This window comes from Manis pentadactyla, chromosome 9 (assembly GCF_030020395.1).
Source record: "Manis pentadactyla isolate mManPen7 chromosome 9, mManPen7.hap1, whole genome shotgun sequence".
Taxonomy (NCBI): Eukaryota; Metazoa; Chordata; class Mammalia; order Pholidota; family Manidae; genus Manis; species Manis pentadactyla.
This window is the reverse complement of record NC_080027.1, coordinates 6,223,182-6,233,686: the sequence shown is the minus strand read 5'-3', so window position 1 is coordinate 6,233,686 and position 10,505 is coordinate 6,223,182. Positions and strand designations below refer to the sequence as shown.

The following is a 10,505-nucleotide window of genomic DNA, read 5'->3' as shown; positions in this document are numbered from 1 at the left end:
CTACACACGTGTGGGCAATACGTGTTATTGACTCTACATAAAGAGCTCCGCCCAGGGCTCTGGGCTGCACGGTGGCATGGCTGCAAGGCTGCAGGCGGGCAGCGATGAGACTGGAGTGGTGGCAGCGCCGAGGACAGAGACTGAGATGGCTGCACACGTAGAGAGGCCCAGAGGCAGAGACCGGCTTGCTGCATGTGTACTCGCTCTGAGTGGACGGGATTCTAGTGAGTGACCTGCCACCGTGGGAACAGAGTTGGGTATAAACCCTTTCACCCCAAGAACGTTCTACTGTCATTTCTTCCCTTTCATTGAATCCATAGTGAACTTGCCCAGGGCTGAAACCCACTGTTAAGACAACGAGTAAGTTTATTTCTAAGTAAGATCACGTTACCGTAACTTTACTCTACACTCCATTTTGCCAGCTGTTACCCATGTCTTACAATTAACAAAGCATTTTGTTGAGTCTGTTTCCGCGTCTGCAAATCGGGGACAGAGCGCCTCGTAGGGCTACTGCACAGCAAAGTCAAAGAACCTGCAGGTGAATCACTGAACCAAGGGCGGTCTGGGCACGTTGTAGCGCTCAAACCGCGCTGGCTGCCACTACCAGGTCGCCACCTGAGGCCGGATCCAGCCTGAGGGAGGAGGGCAGGGGCGTGTCAGGGCCCCGCCCTCGGGTTCTACGCCACTGCGCTGCCTGGGCAGTCGCAGCTCCGGCATCGGCAGTCCGTAGCCCAGAGCTGAGGGCCGGGCCACAGGTACGGCAACTTCCGGCCGCGCTCGAACACAGCCGGAGTCGCCCGCGGTGGGCGGTGCCCGAGCGCAGCCACGCCCCCACTTTCGGCTCGCAACCGGCTGTGCCTGGCACTGCGGGCCCACCCTCCTCCGGTGACGTCACTTCCGGGGCGGCCTGGGCGGGGCCGGCTAGGGCGGCTGCCCCGAGCAGTCCCGGCTGGCGCCCCCGCCGCTCGCAACCTGCCACGTCCCCAAGCAGAACCGCGGGCGCTTTCCCGCCGTCCGAGGGCCGCCGGGCCGCCGCAGGCCTGCCGCGCCCGGGTAAGGGGCCCCCTCCGCCGCCCGGGGGGCTGTTGTCACGTAGCCTGAACTGGCGGTGGCTGAGAGGGAGGTGGGGTGGGAGGATGAATGGGGTCTCGAGAGGCAGAAGGCGGACGATGGGAGAGAGGAGTGGGGGCACAGAGCACAGGACGGTGAGGAATAGGGGGAGAGGCAGGAACGGCGGAGTCGACTGGGGGCCGAGACTCGAAAGGGGCGTGGATGGGGGCCCGGAGGGGGAAGAGGGCGAGGGGGCCCCACACCGGGAAGGGGCCCAGGCTGTTCCAGTTTGGGAGCGGAGGACGGGAAGGTTGGGGCACCCGGTGTGCGGGGAAACTGAAGGGTCTTCCCGGGGCAAGGCTGTTGTCCTGAAAGACGGTGCTGACCTTTTGGGAGACCCAGGCCTCCCCCAGCCCCTCTTCATCTGGGAGGGAGTTGGGCATCTCCACCTACCTGCCTGCCTTCCCCATGTGAGTCTGGGTGGCTCCTTAGTGTGTCTGTGAGGCTGATAGGAGGAAGGAGCACCCACGTGGGTTGCCGTAAGACCTAAACAGTGCTTAGAAATCTGCCTATAACTACGTGCAGTTATTTTTCCCTCTGGAGGAAGCATCTCTAAGATTTCAATAAAATCATCCAGGAGAGTATTTAAAATACAAGTTTTCCACTTATAGGGTGGACTTACCTAATGGACAGAAGAATGTCAAATTTACCTACATTGCCAACAAAAATTAGGCCCTTGATCAGCATTTAACTGTGATACCAAAACTTCCAGAAACTTGGAAGTGAGCAATGTAATTAAGATGATATCCAATGCTGTAGGTTCCCATCTGCCATGGAGACACATCTTTGAACCACAGGGCGATGTCTATATCTGCAAAATGGCAAGCCTGTATTCCTTGGGTTCTGCTGCCAAAGTTCAGCCAGGTGATGTGTCAAGATAAGTTATCTGTGGTTTGCCCTGTATTTACTAATGCAATTCCTATTCTTTAGTACGTATAGCTTTTCCAGCTTGGAGTAGGGGCCCTGGCCACGTTGTTGCTGATAAATATGTATTACTAGCTTCATGGAAGGTGGGGGTGACACTTGCAGTCCTGTGCCAAGCCTGAGGATTACTTGTGTTGGGTCTTAGGAACCTGAGAAAAAGGAATTCAGCAATTTGAAGTTGGCTTTCATGTAACTTGTACACAGCACTCTGCATGTAACAGGTTCATAAAAGAGTTTTTTAAAAAAACAAGCAAAGGTTGGAGACACAGGAAATGAGGAGAGGAGGTGTTGGGAAGCATCAAAATGTCATGGACCAGAAAAGGATCAGGAAGTTGACACCCAGAGCCACAATCTGGGGGTGCCTTTCTAATGGATCATCACCTGGGAGTTGACCCATGAAAAAGGGGACTCCTAGCACCAGCCTATCCTATCTTTCCATCTGTCCTGGTCTTCCACGTAGTATTAAATCTTTCTTGCTTATTCCCCTCCTTTCCTCAGGATCTCTTTCCAACTATAGTAGTCTGACCTTGATCTACCCATCTTTATACCAGGTAACGAGAATAACTGGTTAGACCCTCATTTAAGGTTCACTGAGCCCTTTGCAGGGGAAACTATTATTTCAAATCTCGCCAATGGTTTATCCTTTGTGAGTCAATTTATAAAGATTAGTGCAGATCCCCACATGTTAATCTTGACATTTAGAATATGCCGTTGGAACGTGGAGGCAGGACCATACCAGAGAGATGAAGTCACACCACAACTAGGGCCTATTCTTGACTCTGCACAGCGGCCAATTCCTGTTTCTGTGGGAGTGATCACCAGCCCCACTGACTGGGAGTGACTAAACAGTGATGGTATCCAGCGGAAGCTTTCTGAGAAGCTTGAGGAGTTTCCTGAATTAGCCTTCTGGAGAGGCTCCAAGAGTGCACTCACCTTTGTTTGCAACCGTGTGTGTGATTACCCACCCGTATCTATATGACTGCCTGTATGTGCCTGTACATGCATGTGTGTATGTGGCTGGATGTGCATGCAGCTGTGTGCACACAAGTGTGACTACATGCACACATGGATGTGCCTGTGCATGGGTGCATGTGGCTATGTGCACATGTGAGTGTTTGTGCTGGGGGTGGGCCAGTCTTGGTCCTTAGGCAGTATCACTGTCTGCCACTGTAGGAGGTGACAAGCTGTTTCTTTCATCTCCTCCTGAGTTTACATTAAATATGCATCAATGAGAGAATTTTTGTGTTGGTTAATATCTCTGCATTACAACTGTACTGCTGGATTTCTCAAGTTTTGGTTGGCTCCTAGAAAAATTTATATATATAAATCATGAAGTTTCTCTAAATTATTAAAACCTACCTATAAAACTGTCCAAAGGGATTACTCTGTGCCCTTCTGCCTGGCGGCTCAAAGCACTTGGAGAAGATCATATGTTTTCTTTCATTGGAGCCTTTCAGAAAAATATGTTCCAAAAGCTATTCATACTTGTTAAAAAAAAGGAGAGAGAGAGAGAGAAATGACATAGAAAATAAAAATGACCAGTAAATTCCTTCCGTAGGGATGACCATTATTAACAGTCTGGTATAAATATTTCCAGACCCTTTGACAAATGTCTGTCTAAATAAAAATAGGCTCATGGTGTGTGTACTGTTGTGGTGTGACCCGAATGGTACATGCTACTCATTTCCCATGTCAATAAGTAGAAATCTGTTTACTTTTTAGCTGCTGCCATACTATTTTATATATGGATGAGTCAGATTTTACATAACTGTTCTAATTTTTTGCTATTTACTATTACAAATAATACTGTAATGGACAACTTTGTAGACCTACATCTTTGGACATCCATCTAAGTGCGCCCTTAGAAGAATTGCACCCTTAGAAAGTGCTACATAAGTTTTGACATTAACAATTTTGATACATATTGTCATTTTCCAATTATAATGATCTACTGAATGCTGCTATTTCCTGTGCCTCCTGCTTCACTGGACTTTTTCCTAAGGAGTGTTTATTCTTTTTCAAACCCTAGATGTGTATAATCAGAGTGGAACATCTGCGTGTGTCCCACATGTGCCACAGAGCATGCCATGGCTGGGAGTACTCTGCGAAGCTGCCCTTGCCTCCTGCAAAGCCAGACCTCACCCACCAGCACACAGTGCCAAGCCCACAACTCTCCAAGGAGGAAGGTGCCCCAGCCTGGGAGCATGCCCTGAGCAGCTGACTCTGGTGAATGTCCAGCGCTCAGCAGGTGGGCCACCTGCTTTGTGAAGAGACAGGCTCTGGAGAAGGTACCGAGGGGGCTTTGCCTCGGAGTGGGAAAGGAACAAGGAAAGGCAGCACAGCCCAGAGGGCCGAGCCTCCCCATAACCAGGAGGGCTGTGGCCTCCAGCACATCGCCACCAGAGGCTCTGCCTCCTGAGGCAGACCGGGACAATGGTCCACAGGTAGGGTGGACCAGAAGGGGTGGGATCCGTGTGGTCCTCTGTGGCCTTCTCTGTGTCCATCACACAAACGCCAAGCACCGTCGAAGGTTCCTGGTGGCCCTGCAATACCATAACACTCACGGGAGCCCCCTGTGGCTGCACAGACAGGGGTGCTGCATCTCACTGATGAGGGGGGTAGAGGAGCTGCCTCATAACAGAAGGGACCCTGGAAGGAGACCAGCTGGAGGCTGGCCCTGAACCAGGAATGAGCTGGGCTGTGTCTGTCCCAGGGTGAGGACTGGATGGTGGGGAAGAAACCCTTTCAGCGCCTTGAGTCAGTCCCTCCCCGGCTTAGCTGGAGCAGCGCTCTGAAGCCCACTGTAACATGCTGGGGCAGGGGTTGGCAGACTTGGGCCAAGGGCCTCCTGCTGCCTGGGTGTGCAGATGAAGCTTTGTTGGGACGCAGCCATGCCTGTCATTGACATACAGGGATTCTGCACCCCGGCAGCTGACTTGAAGAGCTGAGATGGAGGTCGCATGGCCCACAAAGTCTAAAATATCTGCTGAATAGCACTTTTCAGAAGAATGTCGCCGACCCTGCTGTAGAGTTCTGTAGTTCTCTAGAGGAAGGCGCTAAGGCCTGGGGCCCATTCAGGAGGCCCCGTCACCCCACCCCAGCGGACCCCAGATCCAGGGCTCAGACATTGGGGGCATGTTGGGCTCAGCGGTGGTGGCATTTTAAATGCATTCAGTGATGTGACTGGCCAAAGAGAGGACCATTTAGATACACATTTCCCCAGAGCCCAGCTGTGTTGCTTCAGCTCTTGGGGGATGTGAGTTCTTTGTGCCTGAAACCTTCCCGTTTCAGTCCCTCCCTCTCATGGTATTGGTCTGTTTCTTCTCTCCCCTGCTATCCCCCAACTTGCTTCTGTCAGAACAAAGAATGCCTTTTGCACCCTGAAAAAACAGATGCAAATCTGTGGTCTGTGGGGCTGAGTTAACTATTCTAACCCTCTAAGACACCAGGGGCCCTTCCAGACATGCAGCATGCAGCTCGACTCAGGTTTGCGACTCCTGGAAGGAGACTCGCAGCACTCCCGGAAGGGGCCCACCTCTCGGAGGGGCTGTGCATGCCAGGGTTTTCCCAGTCATGGGCTGTCTGACAAGAGTCCCCACTGATCACAGGCAGAAAGCCGGTGTGTGGCCACCCCCCAGACATTCCTTCAGGCTGCCTTCGTGTAGCTCCCAGCAGAGGGAGGGCCTCTCGGCTGGGCTGCGGGTTCAGCCAGGTGCTGGGCTGGGACCTGCAGATGTTTCACGTGCCAGTGGGGGTGGGAGTGTAGGGGAGAGACCAGTGGGGGCTGGATTTTGAAGACTGCCTTGGCCACGTTAAGGAGCTCTGGGGTACCCTGGGACAGTACAGGATTTAGGCAGTGGAGGCAGGGTCAGCTTTGGGGGTTTTCTGGCAGCTGTAAGATGGCAGGTGGATCTGGGCCAGGATGTTGGATGCTTGTAGGTGATTTGTTGTTGACCCATAGGGCTGATGGAGGACAGCAACTCTGCCCTGATCACAGGAGCCAGCCTAGCTTCAGGGCTGTGGAGGGCCGTGATGAGCAGCTAAGCTGGGTGAGGAGTGGGTCAGGATGTTTCATTCAAAGTGACTTGAAGGCTTCCTCTGTGGTGTTCGTGGAGTTCATTCAAGAACTTCCTGGCGAGGGCCAGCAGGAAAACTGAAGGTATAGAGGGTCTTCAGGCAGCACCAATTCAGGAGGCACCCTGGGGAGCCCCAGGCTCATTGCCTGCCCTCCAACACTCAGTGCAGCTGTGTTCTGCTTGCCCTTTGCGCAAACTGAGTGTTTAGTCATGGACTAACATGTGGCCAAGCCATTGTCCAGGGCGGGCCTGGGTCTCACAGGTGGCTGCATTGACTTTGACGATTGGGCAAGACAAGGATGGGATCGGGGCGTGCCCAGGGCCAGCAGGACATGAGAGACCCCGGTGAGTGCGGGAAAGGCCCTGTGCACTCAGGAGACGGGTTGCAGTGGGCACAGTCTCCGTCCTGGTGTCATCTCTGGAAGTTTCTGCAGTCATATTGCTGTGCAGAGATGGGCCTCTGCGGCCTGGTCCTTGCAGCCCACCTGCCATCTCTTGCGGTTGCCACCCCTTCCAAGTCCCTCATCCACCTTGGGTTTTGTCCCTCCTGCTTCATCGTTGCTGCTGCTGCCTCCTTGCTGGGCTGCTCTCATGGACCCTCCCTGGCCTGCCCTGCCCACTGAAGCACCTTTCTGCACTGGCCACAGCCCTGCCTCAGGCCTGCAGGGGCACCTGTCCCCCCAAATCCAGACTGCCCCACGGCGGTCTGCCTCTCTCTAGTCTGATCCCAGCCCCACTGCACTGTCCCTTGGCCTCTGGCCTTGCTGTTGTCATCTGCTGCTCTCTCTTTACCCCTTTCCCACCAGGTGGATCCCATCCATCTTTCCAAACAGCCCAGGTGTCCTTTTCCCAGGAAACATTCTCTGGCAACCTCCCACATCACCAGAATTCAGTGCCCCTCTGGACCTGTATCGCACCCTGTCCTCCACCATCCACCATTGGGGTCTTCACAAAGAGGACCAGCCTCCAGCTTATCCTTCAAGGCCTACATGGGTACCATTTCTACCCTGCTTCCCCACACCCAGTTGCACCTGTGCTCTACTCCTGCAGTGATGTCTTTTCTGTGTCTCCTACTGGATGGCAGGCTCCCTGGAGGAGAGAGTTGTGTGGCTTTCATCTTTTTGTCCTAAGTACACTGTCTGGTACATGAGCAGGTACTCAGGGAATATTGGATGAATGGTTGGGTGGATGGATGGATGGATGATGGAGGATGGGTGGTGGATGATGGCTGGTTGGCCAGATAATTGATGGGGGTATATGGATGGGAGAGTGGCATCTCCCATGGGAAAGGGATGGTCAGCTGTCATTGGACCTGATCTGTGTCCTGCAGACCACAGGGGAAGTTGAGGAGGAGCCCTTGGCTCATCGTAGTGATTGGAAGGCTTTGACCCTGTGAACATGGCCTTCTCAGCCTTATCTCTACTGCTCTTTCAAACTCTGAACTCTGGGGAGGGATAGTGGGCACTTGCGGAGGTTGAGACACATAATGAAATTGGATCAAGAAGTGATTTAAACTCATCAAATGCAGACACTGGGCCAATCACTAGACCACGGTGGCTGAGATGCTCAGTGCTCTCGCTGCTCAGGCACTTTGTACCCACTGCCCCAGGCAGGGCTGTGTGTTACTGACCAGACACCTTCATTCTTGACCACAGGTGCCCCGGCCAAGCAGCAGGAACTTGTTAGCAGCCTGAGAAGCAGTTGCTGGGAGCCTTGGGCAGTGCCCGGCCTTGTTCCCAGCTCACCTGCAAGATGTGGACAGTTCTTGTGCTCATCTGCATTTCCTCCTTGTCCTTATCTGAAAGCCTCCTCCAGGATCCAGGTAGGTGGGAAAGCTGTGTGGCTGCTGGACAGGCCCACTGTGACCCCAGGACACCCTGAGCCTGAGGGGTGTGTGTAGGCCCTGCCAGAGTGTCAGGAGCCCAGCTCCCTGGGGGGATGGGTTTTCAGGCCAGGTTTCTCCAGGGCCAGACAAGTCGGGAGCCCCCAAGGGGCTGGGCCTCTGAGCCCCACTGGCCCTGAAAAAGTTCACCTTTTTTATGAACTTAATCTTCACTGGGGAGCTTGGACATCTATATATCAAACATTTAATTGTGCTCCTACTCTGTGCCAGGCACTGTCCATCTCCAGGAATTCCTGCTGCAAATGTTTTCATAAAGGCAAGAATTCTTTTATGGTGTGAATATCTGAGCCATGGTTTATCTGCTCTGGGAACCTGGGTGTGTGTTTGATGGGTTTTTTAATCGTGATTCACACCTGTACATGAGGCTTTCACTCTCTCTGATGTTTTGGGAATTGAATCAAAGAGTAAAGCTCTTAAGCCTTTGATGGGCTTGGAGCTGAGAGAGGGCAAAGGAGTTTTTAAATCAAAGTGCTGAGTGCTGTCCAGTGGGCTGCAGGCAGAGGGATGTGTGCAGCGAGAGAGAAGAGGGAGGCTTGCCCACACGTCTCCTTTATTCTCCCTCGGTGGAGAAAGTCACCGCAGGGCTGCCCGGGCCGGCCCGGTGAGCTGGAACGTAGACAGTCTCTAAGTGATTAGTCCACCTGCATGGGATGGAAAGTGATGGTATCTTTTTTTCCCCTCTTCTGACTTTAAGGGCCCTCAGTCCTCAATGAGACATCGCATAGTTTTGCCAATAAAAATGCATCTGTGAAACAAACGATCAAAGTCTTTAATGAAACGAAGATGGCCATGGTGACCACTTCTCCTGTCATGGTGACCACAGGGAGTTTGACAGCCAACCCCAAATCCCCCATGGTCACAGAAGGGCACACACCCAGAACAGATGACACCTCACCAGCTGGGGAAGGCACCCCGGACCAAGCGGCCTCCAGGGTGCCCACGCCGCCAGAGCCCACAGCCACAGGACAGACTCCGCCCTCCACTGCCGTGCTCAGCATGGCCCATGCCCAGGCTCCCAGCAGCAGCCCATCGCCAAGGGTGGCCCCTCTGATGACGCTGGCTACAAGTGCTCAGATTGCCACCGCGGCCATGGCAGGTGCAAGTGGCCAGACGGGGACACACAGTCCTTCTCAGCACATGCCCGGTGACTCCACAGACAGCCCCATGCGCCCCAAGAGTCCCCATGCACTTACCATGTCCACACAAGGCCCCACTGTCCAGGGGTCAACGGCTGGGCCTGTTGCTGGCACAACAAGTTGGCCAGCACCCACCCTCTCTAACACAACTACAGAGCCCACCACCACCCTCTCTGTGGCCTCTGTGTCCACGCCAGTGATGAGCGCCACCAAGGCACAAGGCAGGGAGCCGGCTGCCAGCACAGCGCCTGCACCTGTACCTCACACCAGCCCAAACCCTGAGGTGGATGCCATGTCCCCCACGACACAGCCAGATCCTGCCCCATCTACCCAAGGGGCCGTGGGGCCAGGCACTCCCCAAGCCCCAGAGCAGGTGGAGCCTGAAGCCAGCCCAGGTACTGCTTCCACCAGGCCAACACCCGGGAGCTCAGGTGACTCTAAGATGCCAGCCACAGACTTGTGCCCGCTCAGCACCCAAGGTCAGTACCTGGTGGTCACCACCGAGCCTCTTACCCAGTCTCTGGTGAGCAGAAGTTTCCTCCTGGCGGTGCTCTTACTCGGGGTGACACTTTTTGTCACAGTTTTGGTTTTGTTTGCCCTGCAAGCCTACGAGAGCTACAAGAAGAAGGACTACACACAGGTGGACTATCTAATCAATGGGATGTATGCAGACTCAGAAATGTGAGGGGGAGGCCTGCACAGCTCCAGCCCGGGAGGCTGGGCCCTTCCCTCCTTGCATTTTGCCTCTGAGACCAAACCAAGTGCTTCCAAATTCTTTTGGTGCAATTTAGGAGATATGCCAGATGCTTAAACACAACTAATTGCTGTCGGATTAATTCCATGATCACTGAAGAGTTGCTGCTGCTCTCGTATTAATTTTTGTAAGTGATCACATGGATGGGGCAGCCGGTGATTCACCACCAACGGGCAGGTGGCCCTGGTGTGGATCCTGACCAGAATTAAAGCAATGACTGCTTTCCACCCAGACCATGTCTCCCTGTCTGTGTAGGCTGCGTGCTGCGCATCACACCCAGGAGAGCCTTTTCAAGATGCATATGTCAGGATTTATTTTCATAAATATTTAACACACAGGAGGCCCTGGAAGTCTGCATCTGTGCTGCTTTCTTGGGCTTTGCTCTTATGCCCATACCTGCCCACGCTTGGGCAGGAGGAGCTCCAGCGTTTGGGGGTCTCCAGTACCAGGTAGAGACCAAGGCCTTTCCCCTAATCCTCCTTTTTCTGGACTGTTAGGTGGTGAACACGTGGAGCCTGATTTGGGCACGAAATGGCTAAATACAGCATGTAAACCCCACCTGAGCTGTGCAGGTGGCCAGGTCAGCCTGGCCAGACCTCCAG

At 53.7% G+C, this 10,505-nt stretch overlaps 1 protein-coding gene across 4 annotated transcripts; it reads left to right on the top strand.

The window, feature by feature from the left end:
• The first annotated feature begins 876 nt into the window (after nt 1-876).
• Nucleotides 877-10,136, top strand: C9H11orf24 (chromosome 9 C11orf24 homolog). 4 transcript variants are annotated; one of them, XM_036875912.2, is made up of 5 exons: nt 878-1,053; nt 1,870-1,974; nt 4,064-4,322; nt 7,766-7,932; nt 8,708-10,136. In XM_036875912.2, the coding sequence occupies exons 4-5, from the start codon at nt 7,863-7,865 to the stop codon at nt 9,832-9,834; spliced, it is 1,197 nt and encodes a 398-aa protein (XP_036731807.1). In that variant the 5' UTR covers nt 878-1,053; nt 1,870-1,974; nt 4,064-4,322; nt 7,766-7,862; the 3' UTR covers nt 9,835-10,136. The 4 variants fall into 4 exon arrangements, with proteins under 4 accessions (XP_036731810.1, XP_036731807.1, XP_036731805.1 ...); XM_036875915.2 differs by lacking the exon at nt 1,870-1,974 and having other exon boundaries at nt 877-1,053; nt 4,064-4,282; XM_036875910.2 differs by lacking the exon at nt 1,870-1,974.
• Nucleotides 10,137-10,505: the final 369 nt, after the last annotated feature.